The sequence below is a fragment of the Anarhichas minor genome, unplaced genomic scaffold (genome assembly GCF_050575085.1).
Source record: "Anarhichas minor isolate MPS153535 unplaced genomic scaffold, ASM5057508v1 ptg000011l, whole genome shotgun sequence".
In the NCBI taxonomy this organism is placed as follows: domain Eukaryota; kingdom Metazoa; phylum Chordata; class Actinopteri; order Perciformes; family Anarhichadidae; genus Anarhichas; species Anarhichas minor.
In genome coordinates, this window is record NW_027466457.1 from 9870216 (window position 1) to 9885045 (window position 14830).

The 14830-nt window shown below is 40.5% G+C and overlaps 2 protein-coding genes across 2 annotated transcripts; both read right to left on the bottom strand.

Annotated features, from left to right (window-relative positions):
• Positions 1-710: 710 nt before the first annotated feature.
• On the bottom strand, positions 711-6854 carry hbp1 (HMG-box transcription factor 1). The gene is made up of 11 exons (XM_076089307.1): positions 6803-6854; positions 5469-5563; positions 5195-5375; positions 4694-4814; positions 4441-4555; positions 3942-4057; positions 3388-3544; positions 2975-3119; positions 2401-2688; positions 1753-1894; positions 711-1615 (listed from the first exon to the last, which is right to left on the bottom strand). Exons 2-11 carry the CDS (start codon positions 5539-5541, stop codon positions 1598-1600), a joined length of 1356 nt encoding a protein of 451 aa, XP_075945422.1. The 5' UTR covers positions 5542-5563; positions 6803-6854; the 3' UTR covers positions 711-1597.
• A 1838-nt stretch (positions 6855-8692) lies between these two features.
• On the bottom strand, positions 8693-14448 carry prkar2b (protein kinase cAMP-dependent type II regulatory subunit beta). Its single transcript, XM_076089310.1, has 11 exons — positions 14161-14448; positions 13053-13088; positions 11963-12015; positions 11720-11803; positions 11371-11477; positions 11001-11154; positions 9541-9642; positions 9377-9451; positions 9202-9270; positions 8969-9104; positions 8693-8826 (listed from the first exon to the last, which is right to left on the bottom strand). The coding sequence occupies exons 1-11, from the start codon at positions 14423-14425 to the stop codon at positions 8693-8695; spliced, it is 1215 nt and encodes a 404-aa protein (XP_075945425.1). The 5' UTR covers positions 14426-14448.
• Positions 14449-14830: the final 382 nt, after the last annotated feature.

Genomic DNA, 14830 nt, shown 5'->3' on the forward strand with positions numbered 1-14830 from the left:
TTATCGATGGTGTCTCGGGTCTCTTTGTTGACCTTATAATATTGTTATCCTTTACAAAGGTAAGTGTTTATATCATGGAGGAAAGCACGTCTTTTAAATGAACAAAAATGGAGTGACGGCGCCCTCTGGCTCTCGAACAATGTAAATTATGTCTTAAAATTGACAATAACATTGCATATTATTACCATAGTCTTTATGTCTGCAAGGTAAATAAAGCAAATATTGTAAATCTAACTACATCCCTAGATGTTTTGTATACGATATGTTCTCTCATTTTTATTTCTGTTCAGATCCCTTTTCATCTAAAGGGGGCGAGACCAAGGTTCCTTTAAAGTTGTCCTAATCTAGCCCAAGAGTGAATCGTCTTGCTTCGGTACAATTGCGCTTTGAGAGGCTTTGTTAGCATATGTGCACTGCGGTTTTAATGTGGGAGAGAAACAAAAGAATAAAACACACTTGAACTGCCCTGTTACCTGGAAACAACAGGCGTTATGGGTTTACTCCGTTTAGATCGGTGGATATTCGAGAGCTCTTAAAGCTCGAGATGAAACTTGCCTGGTTCTTAGCGCACGTGTTCACAGGAGGAAGATAAGTATTCAGAGCAAAAGACGGGCAAAAACATTTTTAACAAGTATTAACAACACAAAGCCAAGCATAACCACATGTTGTGATTACAGCTTATGAAAAGGACCAAACACTTGGATAACATGCAAGTTTAAAAAAAATTATTTATAATATGATACAAGGATATTTTGTGCAAGAGGCTGTGAAACCTGTACATTATGAACAAAGCACTTAAAATGCAAGAGCAACCTGAAAGCAGAACACGGCTACTAAGCCATGATTGTGTCAAACGGCTAACTGTCAAGATACTAGCTGTATTATACAAATGGTTTCCACCAGTATACAATAACTGTAAAGGAGATTACATATGTATATAAAGTGCAGAAGAAACAAACACTTAAAGCAAAGGCCTGAAGTGCTTTGTGACTGAGTATGAACCCACCACCACATGCTGAAAGCCGTCTCATCATATGGCCGGGCGGTCGGGTGAAAATGTAAAAACTTGGCAGGGCGGCATTACAAACTGTTGGCAATAGTTCAGCTGCAGAATATATACTGTATTACAAAATGTATGAAAGGGTTACCACTCTGTGCAGCAGTATATTGAATCTTCTTGAATCTGACCAGTTGTGAAAAAGTTAGCTAAAATTCCCCATTTTATAATTATAAATAGACACGTGTTGTTTTCTGCTGAGGCATAGCACCACATGCTCTCATTTTTCAACCTTGAATATGCAATCACCTGAAATAAGTGAGGAGTTTCATTCTTATTTCAGGGGAATAAGACGTCTTTGACATTAAGGATATAAGAAAATATATGCACTGTTAGTGACTAGATTACATGTTTTGTTTATAGTTCATAAATCTGGTTTGTCTCTAATAATGTTTCACGGTTATAAAAAGCAATGAATGCAGCATCACAGTTGAGTCTCAAGATTACAGGAGAGCAAAGAGGCATCAAGCGGTCCGTCAGACTCTGTCCAGCGCCTCTCCGTGTCAAAACAAACAACAGCTGGGGTTTCTGGGAGATTATCTAGGTCTGCTGGGAACCCTGTTGAAGGATGACATAAGCTGTTGGTCTACAGTAGGCTGGACACGTGATTGAAACCAAAGACTGGGTAAATGTAATTTAACATGCAATGTCAGCGTGCAATTTGGATGCTATAGAACAGTGACTTTGGTCCTTACCGAGTTGGTTCTTTTACGCTTCCAGCAGTCTGGATTGATTCGTTTCTGCTCCTCGGCCAGAGCCTTGGCCTCCATGGTGTACAGCCTCCTCTCCTCATTCTTCATCTTCTTCCACTTGTCACCCAGGATGACACTTATGGCTCTGAGTGCAAGGTGAGAGACAAAGGATTAAGGACTTGCCCTTTTCACAATGTTGTTTTAAAAGTCACAATATATCATACAAATTCCAAAAGGAATGTTGAACTATAGTATTTAATTACATGCAACATTAGAATGTCATAAAAAAGGTAGTGTAGCATCAAAGTGTCTTAAAAATAAATTCATATTATAGTATGCCATAAAACTGTAGTGAAAAATGTTATAGTATATAAAATGTCCTATACATCTTACATTAAAAGATGAATGTAATGTTCCGATGTCCCCTTTGGTCACAGAAACACTGACGCAGTGTGTTTGGTAAAAGAGATGTCATTATTCTAGCGTGTGCCTCGTGCTACTACGTACGTTACACATCCAGACTAAGGCGGAAGGTTAATGTACTTTAAGACGTGACACAGTAATATAAAAAACTCATTAACCTAAATTAGATAATTCTGCATGGCAAAATAGTATGAATGAGTGCACTGGGTCTCAATGAGTCTTGCGTACCGGTTGTCCTTCCCAGGATACATCTGCGTGTACTCCACTCTGTACTTCTTGGCGAAGAGCATGAAGGCATTCATTGGGCGCTTGCATCTTGTAGGCGTGGCAACAATGGCTGTCCCTGAGGTCTGGCTCCTGTTTGATTTGCCAGTAGAGGATTGTGGGGAGCTGGAGCGCTCAAGTTTATCACAGTCTGGACTGACAGCCCCCCCGCTAGACAGGGAGGTCTTGCGCTGACGAGCCATGCTGCTGAGAACATACACTGCCGAGGAGTCGAGTGGGGTGAAGTCATAACTGCAAAGGGAAAGAAGGAAAAGAGACACAGACTTTAATTTGGTCTTTTTCTAGTTTGTCGCATTTCATTTGCAAATTTTTTTCCAGTGTTTTGTTACAAAAAGTCATCTTGTCACTTCAAAAAAGGTAGACTTTTAAATTTTTATTTCTCTCATTGTAAAAAAAATAAAATAAAGCAATAATACAAATACATGCCTTACTTAAATTGTTATATTAAATATCACTTATAAGCACTTCAAGTCTCTTCATTACACAAATCCAGAGGGCATGAGTTACAGGAGTGTACCTTCTGAAAGTGTCAAAGACGACAGAGTCATCGCAGTTTATGGCTTCTGGGTGGCTTGGTGGCAGGCACACATTGCCCAACTGCATCTCATAGCAGGGGATGCCATGGTGCACCACAGTCAGGCTCGGATAGAAGGAAGACCAACCTGAACAACACAGATGGTAGATTACAGATTACTTTGATCATAAAGATGTTTGTATAAAGAAAAAAAATATTATTTTAGCATTTTGCAAACATTTGGTTCTGTTGGCAAAAGACCACTTTCATATCAATAAAATCTGTTTATTGACATCATTTTGCTTTTGTTTCTTGCCAACAAAGCTGACTTATGTTTTGTGAGAGAGAACACGACCTGCAGTTGATATTTTGTCCTTATATTGAACAGAAATAAACTAACTAATGTCTTGTTTTACCTTTATTTTTGACAAAAAATGGGTGATCCAGTCGGCATTCGGCTGTTAAAAGGCTGTCATCGGGTGAGCCAGGGTCAAAGGTCAGCTTAAGAACGGCCTGGCCAAAAGATACAGTCTCTTCGTGGCTCACCAACTTCAGACCCCCTGTACCGTATCTCTGTGAATGAAGCAAAAGACCAATGAGAGGAGTCTTTCCTCCAGCAAGATGAGGTAGTTAGATACACGACCAAAAACAACTTGAAGCCTGATTGCCTGAAAACTTGGTTTCTAAGATACTAAATGAGACCACCACTGTGAGTCACCAAGGATGTTATTCTGTATGTTTTATTCATGCACTCAGTTACTCCCTTTCTGTACCTCTTCTGTTAGCCTGGCTGCCACCTGGTGGCCATTACAAGCAATTGTCACGGCTACTAACATTACACTGAATCATGCACTCATTTAGTCAGCGATGCAGCAACACTTAATGTGTACACAGCAGGAACATATTCCAGAGTATAGCAGATTCTTATTAACTATTCTAAGACATCCTAAATACTCTATTTGTTGCCTACCTTAAGAGAGGAGGACGGCATCATTGTTTCCTCATCAGAGTCATCATCAGAATCTCCAAGTTCATCAGCGTCCTGCCACTCCACATTAGGACCTCGATGGAAGCGCAGGCGTGTTCCTGAATATCAACACAACAGTGCGACACGATGAATAAGCAGATGTGTGTTGATACTGAGAAGAATGTGCTTGGATGCAATACTGCTGTTTGGACACCCGAGGTCAGAATTTCTTTACAAATGTTTGTAACCTCGTGTTCCTCCTGGTTGTAAAAGGAGGATCCTTTGAGAAAAGTATGAACAAAACGACGAATAACTGACTTGATATAGACTGTAGATTGTGCCTTTAAGCTATGAGGCATAATTCTCACCACCATGTTTTCTTTTTCAAGAAATTCTTTGAAAAAAAAGCTCGGGTTTCACTTCACTTTGTGAGTGAGGTGTGAGTGTCTACATGTGCACTGGTGGACACGCACGGTATGTACACGAGTGTGTATGTATGCACCTTTAAGGAAGCAATGCCAGGCTGTGGAGGGCCAAGAGTGAGACCAGGCCATGTCTTCATCGTCAGAAAAAGATGAGGACATTGAGAAAACTCCAGACTCTGATTCACTGCTGGCCTGTTGTGAAAAATAAATAAACATCTTACAATGACATCAGTAAAAACAAACTATTTCAGTGTAAAGGTTTAAACAGAATTTACTAGGAAATAATCAGTGAGTCTAAAGGAATGGATGATTGTTGAATTGAAGGGTTACCCTGACACGCCTGCGCTCCCTGAAGTGGCCTCTGGACGGGTTGGGTGCGCTACTGGCTAGTGGAGGACGGGCGTAAGAATGTAAACTATTACTGTTGCCAAAGATGTGGACTGGAGATGATCTGGGGGGGAAAAAAATGAAATTGTCATGAATATATATCATGGTCATATATGGTGATACTTCATATTTTTTAGTAACTCATAAGTGATATTTATAATCTACAGACAGCGGAATGTAACCCTGTTGTTGGGTATTCAACAATACAACATTAGTTATATATAATGAATAAAATATAATGAGCCATTCACTTCAATGACTGCAAAAAAACAACGTAATATCAGAGGATATTTCATTACACAAGTTATGTAGCGATACTAGAGAACTTTGTGGAATACATAGTGTGCCATTTTCTTACTGGGGCTGTCAACTTCTCTGTGAGTTTATATTATAAGAACTCATCTGACTTTGTTTATTTTCATGTTAGGTCGTCTTGGTGCAAACCTCTTATGTGGGGCGCTCTTCTGCAGGGAGCTCTGAGGACTGGTGGCAATGTTGGCCAGCTCAGTGAGCCAGTTGGTGCTTAGGGAGCAGCTAAGCTCCTGGTGAGACACTCCTGCTCCGACCTGATATAGCCCTGGAGACCTCTGGTCCTCCTCCACCTCCTGCAGCTCTGGCATGTCATCTGGGGAGAAGTCAACAGTAACATCCATAATTAAAATGTGGAAAAGCTCCGTTTACTTCATTACAGAATGTGATTGCTGGTGTAGGAGTTTACCATAATCCATGTGGCACCCAGGTGAGGAAGGCAGGTCCTCGGTGCACTTGAGTCGATCAAAAGACTCGTCCATTTTCACAATGTTCTGCTATTTCCTGTTTTGTTTTATTCAAAAACAGGCTTTATGTTAGTTTACTCAGCTTCCACTGCCACATCAGCTGGTTTTATGCAAAACAAAAAGGGACCAAATCAGAGCTTTCACAAACGAAGTGAAACTCATTCAAATGAAAGAAGATTCTTTGTAATTGCATACATAGGGGTATGCGGTTTTTAGATAGTAATGTGGTTGCATTAAGACATAAAGTAAAACCTTTAACATAATGCTCATGACAGGTAAAATGTTTCTGAAATAAAAGATATCCCAGATAGTATGTGATAACCTCAAGACGTGTCAGATTCGACATCAATAAAAAGGGATAGGTAGGCAGCCTTAAGGGGATCCTTTGTCTCTGAATCGCCAGTAGGCTATACCTCTGTGACCCGCTGCGTGGAGGCCTTGTTTATAAACTTAAAAAAGATGTTGGCGCATGCGTACCAAAGCCCATTCATTCGACTGCGTAGCAAAAGTGAAAAAACAGCTGAAATTCCTTTTGAAAAGTGTCTTACGGAGGCTCGAAACACGAAGGTGAAAATGACATAGTAAAATATTGTATCCAGATGTTAGCATGATGTCGTGTTTGAAGACGCAACGTACAACAACAAAAAAATTACAAAAGAAATGAAGCTGCGAACATCAAATCAATCAGTTTACAAGGAAGAACTAGCTTAACGGTTATAGTTCAACGATCGCTGCACGCCCCGATAAACCGATGTTTATATACCAATGGCAAGCCGTGAATAAACGTTTTAGAAGTACGATCATGCCCAAAAGACGGTTTTGCATATCGGGCCTAACAGTCAGTGTTTCCCCCACTCCTCTAAAGTAGCAGCAGGGTCCTCGGTTCAAACCCAGAGGCTGTCGGGCTCAACACTGTAAACAAAAGAATGTCAACAAGTTGAGGCATGACGCAACCTCTCTGCCCCGTTCATAATGAATGACGGAACCCCGAGAGAGGCCTTTCAGCGAGATTTCAAAGCAGATTTTAACCGAATGAAAGACATGTTTCGATACACAAAACTGCGGTCGGGTGGGCTCGTTAACACCAAAACAACAAGCGTCACGGAGAAAAGAACATTGTCGAGCACACTGGCAATCCACGTCGAATAAGCGCGTGACAACCCCGCTAAAACCCCACGTTAGTACGGCAAAGACACGGATCACACGGCGCTCAAGTTCAATATGTGTTTGAACCTTTTGTTTATTCGAAAAAAATGAAGTCAACTTCCCCACTTACCAAGCCAGTCGCCATCAAGAAACTATCTGGCATTCACTCGAGGGGTGGGAATGAATGGTTCCAGAGGACGCCTCCTATTGGTGTACGAGAACGCCAATAACAAGAATCCGAGTATTCAATTGGTCGCTGGTGTTGAGGAAAATATTAAAGGCGGGGTCTAGTTTGTTGATCATCGTGTGATTGGATGAACGTACATGCCTGTTACCACCCAGTAACATTGGCAATGACAGGAACAATACATGGTTCTTTTCTATCTGCAATGTCGCAACTAAAGCAAGTACTTACAGTTACACTCACGTCACATTGCTTTATAGATTATGCATGGACTATTTGTCCACTCCTTTGTAATTAAATCGTTAGTTTAACTTTTACTACAAAATCTTTTGAATGAACGAATGACTGTATGAATAAGGAATGAATGAATGGCGAATGAGTGAGCGAATGGTGACTGAAAAGCTTTAAAAGTGGGCTATTCCATTATTGTAATGAATAACAATGTGACACACACATATAAAAATGTTCTTTATTGACATGAAAAGTGAAACACACAGTACTTTCATCCAGTATTATGGGTTGGCCTTCAAAAATTACCAGCACTACCTGCACAAGGGGTGGGATAAATTAAGAGTGTTTAAATGTTAAACCAGCTCTACCAGTGTAAGCTGCAGTAAACCACAGACAAAATACAGAAGACGACTGACTAAAGAATGATAGGTAGACTAAAGAATTTTGACTAAAGAAGTCAAAGAATAAAAACTTAGTTTTATTAATCTTAAAAAGATAGAGAAGAGATACAGAGAAGACCTACTTTAGATTCCTGTTTAGAGGAAACATCAGAATATGTGTATCCAAACAGTATACGTTGTTGGCAGAGGTAGACAGCAATAATGGGTGCCAATCATAATGTATGTTTCACTGACACAAAAACAATTTGACTTGAATTTTACATTAAAACACAGGAAAATCAATAGTTTCAAGACACTGCCTATAATGACTACAGTCTAATGGGGCAACTTATCAAATTAAAGCTGGGCCTATATAATAACAGTAAATATTCAGTTTCAAATTGTACAGCAATGTGTGGTATATTCATACAAAACTATCAGCTATCTCTCTGAAGTTTGTTTTTCTGCAAAAGCATAGTATCAGGCTAACAGCCACAAACACACTTACCAATGATATACAGTGTATGAACATTTGTTCAAGGGATTAAAATTTATGATAAACAGAAATGCATTTTGTAAAAATGTTAAAGTACTGCCAAGTCTACATTCTGTTGTGATCAAAATCTGAAACATGTTATCAAATCAACTTCTTTTACAAATTGTTTATCCGTTTCATGTTGGGGCACTTTTGTACCCATGCTGCCAATGTTAGTGCTCCTGCCAAAATGACAAGAGATTGTGACATATTGGCTCACAATTATCCAGTAAGAAATAAGCTTTGGCATCTGATTTTAACAAACAATGTTTAGAAATTTACAAACGATATTATACTGTAAGTGTAACTAACACTGTGGAGAAAAGGTGAGCGTTAACAAAAGTGTTCAATATACAAACAATTAATGCGTCTGACACTGACACGTAAAATGTACGCTTACATTTTTAAGGTGAGAGTCGTGAAAAATCTAACTCAAACAAGCTTTAAGTAACTCTGCTTTGGCCTACTTTACCTTCATCATAACGCAATGTGGCAAAGTCTGCTCAAATTAACCTATAGTCTCATATGGGTTTCTGGCGTAGTCTGTTTTATTTATCTGACAGACAAATGTTACAGTGGATATTCACATTTGTAAGAAAAAGCTGTTTAAGTGATTATGGGGACAAACATCCATACAAGCCTCGTTTTTGTTTTTTTTCATCCACCGATTCATGGTCCATTGGAGCTGTCTCATGCACTTTGTTGCTCAATCTCAGTGCTACTTCCAAACAGGGTCACCAGCTGCTCCTCATAGTTAGCTATGTTTCTCTTCATGATGTCCATGCAAGGGCCCAGCAATCTCTCAAAGGCTTGGACGTCCATGGCTGACCAAAAAAAATTAAAAAGAAGAGTCGGACATCATTTATGGAGAGTTATAGAGAATAATGTAAAATAGTAAGTGGTACACTGAAAAGTGTATATGCCAGACGTAATATATGAATAATCATAAAAATGCAGAAAATATACCTAAGCATTTGACGCTTCCCACAGCATATGCTGATGCAGCTCTGGGCTTGTTCGTGACAAGCGCCAGCTCCCCAAAATACTGGCCCCTCGTGCATGTGGCGATATCCACCTCCTCATCCTCCTGGTCTTTTTTCGTCTGGAAAGAAAGAAATGCACACTATAACATACACACAAGCAAAGTTTTCTTTCTTTTTTTTACATTTAGCAATTAAAGGTAGACTGGGGAAACATACTCTGCTTCTTTTCATGGTGATTCTAACTTGGCCAGACTCAACAATGTAGAAGCAATCTGCTAAATCACCCTGTAAATCAAAGCACAAAAATGAGAGACTCAGCGTTTATAAATGCGTCATTGCAGCAAAAAATGAAACGATCCATCCAAGAACAGATCATAAAGAGATCGATCACCTGAGCAATGATCTGCTGTGAGTCGCTGTAAACCTTGGTGGATATTACGTCCACTACCTTCATTCTCTCTGAGAGCTGTGGATGAAAGGATGTTTGGTTAACAATGGTTTCACTGTATATGCACGCTGCACTTTCTTCACACTGGAGGACAAAGCTAATCTTACCTCTAAAGATGTAAGCAGTGGTAGCGTTTCAATGAATGCCTCATACAGCCTCCTTTTCTTGGCATTGGTCTTCACTATAATCCTCCTGAATGTCAGACGATCCTGAAACACAGATTTAAAGAAGAGGACAACGTTCAGGTTCAGCAATATGTTGGATGACAACATGCAGTGGTAGAGGATTACAGATTGTACTGTAGGATAGGGTTCTCAACCTTTTGTAACCCAAGGACCATTTCTGATTGCAAATAAATACGAAAGAAAACATAACATGACCAAAAAAAAGGAGTGTTATGCCATTGTCAGCTGTAATGACCAAAATGAATATTCTGCTTTCCTTCACCCATCACCGCCTGCCATTATAATCCGAATGTAATATATTAGGGGCCTTCTTTCCCTCACCACACGCCTTGGAGCTTTTACTGGTCCAGGCTTGTATCCAACATCACTTAAAATACTTTTTTTTGTGTCACTGCATCGGAGGAGGGAACGATAGCTTGCTAACAGTGGCAATCAAATAGTGTTCAAATATGCTATTCAAATATAACTGGTAATCGAAATAACACTTTGTGTGAATACATTTTTTTATTCATGTGAATTGTAGAGTACATTTTGCTGAATATAGAACAAAAACAAAGTTTTACATTTAAGCTAACCATTTGGCACTCCCTCTGCAGCCCACTAGATGGCGCTCTGGCTTACTGGTTGAGAAAAGCGGAAAAGTCAAACACACACTACAAGTACGCAAGTGGATACAGCTGCAACCTGCCTGGTTCCCTCACAGATGACATAACAAGGCTGTTGCCCACAGTTTTAAGGACGCGACCCTGGCTGAGTCATTAATAAACAGGCTGCTTCACAGATCAAGTCGCAACTGAATATTGACAATAGCTGTTCTGGACACAACTTAATTAGTTAGATGTAATTATATAAATAACAAAAAAGAAGTAGGGAGGGAATTCAATTGCTTTCACCCCGACCTTTGTCTTCTCCTTGACAGCCCCAGCTTTCACATTTTGATCATTTATCAATTATTAACCCGAGTTCATCTGAGGTGTATACTTGCTAAAACAGACAAGTTTAGCCTTGTTTGTCTGAGCTGATCTGACATCTGAGCTCCGAATGGGAAGCAATTTCTTTTTTTATAGGCCTGTATTGTATTTCTTTTTCATATTAACTTTGCACATTCATTAGGATGCATTAATGAACACTCCATGATAATCAATAAATATAAATAAAATAATTAATATCCAGGGGCACAATTAGCACTCTGTCGCTTTTTGTTGCATTCAGTGGGTTTTATGCAGTATGTTACTTCAGTCAGACAACATGATCTCTGATAGTGCCAACACTGCCACAGACAACCTGGATATTTACTGTAAATCCTGACGACACAGCTTGTTATGAAAACCTGAGCGTGCAGCCAACTGTGCTCTCACGTGGGGATTTAATGGTTTACTCACTAGGCACCAAAGGGCTCCAGGCGAGGTGGCGATTATTGTGGCTGCCCTGGGGGTGTTGTACATCAGCGCCAGTTCTCCAAAGCTGCCTCGGTTGTCATAGCAGCCTACCAGCTTGTCTGTGCCATCAACCTTCACGAAAATGTTAAACATCCCGCTGAATGAAAACACAACAGAAAAACTATCAGAGGAAAATCTACACACAGGTCAGCAATAATGGTGTCTCCTGAAATCTTATGTCAGCAGGAAACCTATATAGTATAGGCAGTATTTCACAAATAAAAATGTTTGAAAGAAATGATATATAACGATCAATGATCTGATAAAAAAAATGATGAGTAAGCCATGTTGTGGAAGCCACATGAAAGATCACCTTTCAAGAACATAAAAGTTGTCCCCATCATCGTCTTGATCAATGATGTGCTCCCCTTCAGTGCAGAACTTCTCAAACATAGCATCCAGCACCTGAGACATCTCTTCCTGCGACGGTGTGAAATATCAATCAAATATGTGAATCTCAAGTGTTGAAACAATCATGCAGAATACATATAGTGTGCCGTTTCAGCTACTTGAAAATAAGCATCTTTCCAAATCATGCATAGTGTACTGAGCTGTGGCAAAAAAAGCTGCTGGCCTCGGGCCATGTTCCCCTTTGTGTAATTTCAGAGATGGCAGAGCACAAACCAGAGGAGTACAGAGTGCTTATGGAACGATCCGCTCACCGGCTCCAAAGTCTTGAACAGAAGAATGTCCCAACAGGCTTCCTGTAGTCTCTGTCTCTGCTCATCGGTTTTGGGGTGGATGACCTGCAAATTGAAGCACAGGTCTTATGATATGACCCTATGACGGCCTACACGTTAAAGTATGCAGAATACTGTGTAATGCTGACTGTTTGGTTCAGATTCAGAGCTACAAGTCGAACTGTTTGGAAGAATCAACAATCAATATTAAGAAAGACAGTTTACCCATGGCTCTTTATCGTCATCATCTTCATCAGGATTGAACGCTTCAGCACACACTGCATGACAGAGATCAACAAATTAATGAGCTATAGACACTCACTACCAAACAGCAAATTCATCCAGAAATTCAAATATCTGCCCAAAGACAGAACCTTTTGGAAAGAAAAATGTAAACTCAAATACTTAAAAAAGAAAGCAGCGAAACTTTCATCCCAGTCGAACAACAAAAGCCAAATCCTCGGGAAGATTCAGCAGTTTCACGCAATGAGTCTTTTCTGGGGATGCTGTTATAGTGGGGCCCCTCATACCGCATTCCCTTCCTGTGTTTTAACGGCAAGAAGAGTAGCCAAACTTTTACTTGAATAAACCGAGCTACAGGACTCAAATTGAAAAATGATTTATGTTTTAAACTAACAAATATGCCATATGACAACTGTCACAATATGACAACTTCCAAATCCAAGCTAAAGACCTACCTGGTTACCCTAAATCTCATTTGTCAGTTTAGTTTCATTGCTTTTATTCTGTGTGCTTTTGTTTGCTTGGTTGGTTGTGTGCATCATGTGTTTCTTGTATAATCTGTAAAGCACTTCAGGTTGCCTCTGTGTATAAAATGTGCTTTATAAATAAATTTGCTTCGCCTTGCCTTTGGTTTGATGTTTAGTCTAATATATATTGAGGGTGTTCATTTTTCATATCAAGTGATAAAAGTGTTACTGATTACTTTCACTGGCTCATACTTTCCATTCAGTCTTATGTTATCATGTGAAGCCACACTGTTACTATTATCACTAGCAAGAGATTATTAGTAGTAGTAGCACTTGTCCTCATCTCCACACCCACATCACTCACTGGCATTATTAACCAGGCTTGAGACAAGTGGTTTCACAAACTCGAATAAATCAACACTATTTTATTACGTGAAGGACAATGAGAAAAGACAGATGGGGAAAAAAATCATTCGAACTGGAACAAATCTGACGTAGCCTCAGTATTCAGGTGTTCAAGAAGTTTCACACGTTTCCAGCTTTGACGTTGTCCAGAGTTTTCCTCTTGGCAGAACAGACTTAAAACAGCCAGAATGACAACTCACCTGATGCTCTTCTGATGAATCTGTTTATTACCGGGGCTGCAAAAAGCACAAAGATATACATCAACAGGTTATAATTCATTATAAAATAAATCTATCTCACAGTGACCGAGTCATTACTGAAAAGGGTTTAGGGTTAAAGCACTGTGTTCTACATGTGTAGTAGTGGAATCCACCCAGTCCTGTGCTCATTAAGGAGCCATATTAATTCGGGTAAAACCTGAATAAGGACAGCTGCTTTGAAGTGCGCTTGAATCAAATTTGAATGACAAATAATTAAAATGTAAAACACAGCTGAGCTCCAACATAATAGTCTGGGTATGAAATATACATAGGAGGTCTCATCCATTAATAGCCGTCCAGCCAGTGTTGTCCAAGGAGGCTCATTGGAATATGAGGTGTGATGGGGCACAATCTTAACCCAAAAATACAACAATAGTTAGATGAATGAGTGCATATAGTGTACTTGTCCTTATGTAACCATTGCAGACAGCCTTTGCAGACCCCACCACTCATTGGGATGCTGTGTCAGAGCTCTGGGTTGCTATGCTACTTGCTGCACCCTATGGCACTATACTGCACCGGCCATTCTGTTCAATATGACCACAGTTTAGGAAGCACAAATTAGTCTAGGGGGGTAAAAGGTCACATTTTGCATTGCTTGCATCATAGCAGAGGCTAAGTTTTCCCACATGCATCTGCTTTGATACATAATCATGGTATAGGCCCATCAGGCCTGCACCTGAAACTGAAAATGTTGAAATGACTTGGAGGTGCAGGGTCCGTCTAGAAAACGCACAGTCCCTTTGAGCTGCTGTGCCTTAATGCTGTCCTCATCACACACACAAACAACAACGTGTCTGCACAGACGAAGACCGAGACACCTTCATTAACCAGCATTCAGCCTCCGTGACCATATATGGTAAATAACAGAGCCGTGGTGGATGCAAGGTGGCGAGCTCTGGAGCATCACTGCGCTCAACGAGCGTCTTTTTCTCTCCCGCTGGACAGACGCCGTGCACACATGCTCATTGTTCGAAATGCAGGACATCCACTCCCACTTCCCCTGCTCACATAGCGCAGGTCTACACGGCCAAATCTATTTGCCTACCTATGAATTCCTCGTCATCGTCGTCGTCCTCCTCTCCGTTTTCCGAATCGATCTGCATGGCTTCGTCAATGAAATTGACCGCTTTTCCGGATCTTGGTGCCGAATTTTGGTCATTGCCAAACGAGGCCTCTCTGGTCTCACTTTCCTTCAGCTGGGTGAAGTACTGCAACGCAAACTCGAGCAAATCCCTGGGCTGATTCCTCAACACTTCCACGGTAAAGCTCTGTAACAGCTCCGTCAGTCCTTCAGGAATTTCTATACTCATTCCTATTATCAGTCTATGAATGTGAACGAAACCGGTTTGCTGCGAATTTGAAATAATCAAAAGCACACAGCGGAGATGGGGGAGGACACAAAAAAAAAGCCTAAATCCGCAGACGGGTGTAGTCAGTCCACCCAGCCAGCATCCACAGCGAAACCTCAATTTTTCTTGAATGAAAATGGCTCTGGATTTTTCGTCCAAGCATCTTCTTCTTCTGCTGCTTCTGGCTACAGGAAACCCACGCATGTGACCCAGGAATCCATGGCAACCACCTATCCAGGGATTGCGTATGAGCAGCAGCAGCGCAGAAACTGCAGTCAGTCGCAAAATACAAATGATGGGGAAGAGAAACCCTCGGGTGTATCACTCACAGATCGATTTTCACTGAGAGATGAGATATCAAAAGTC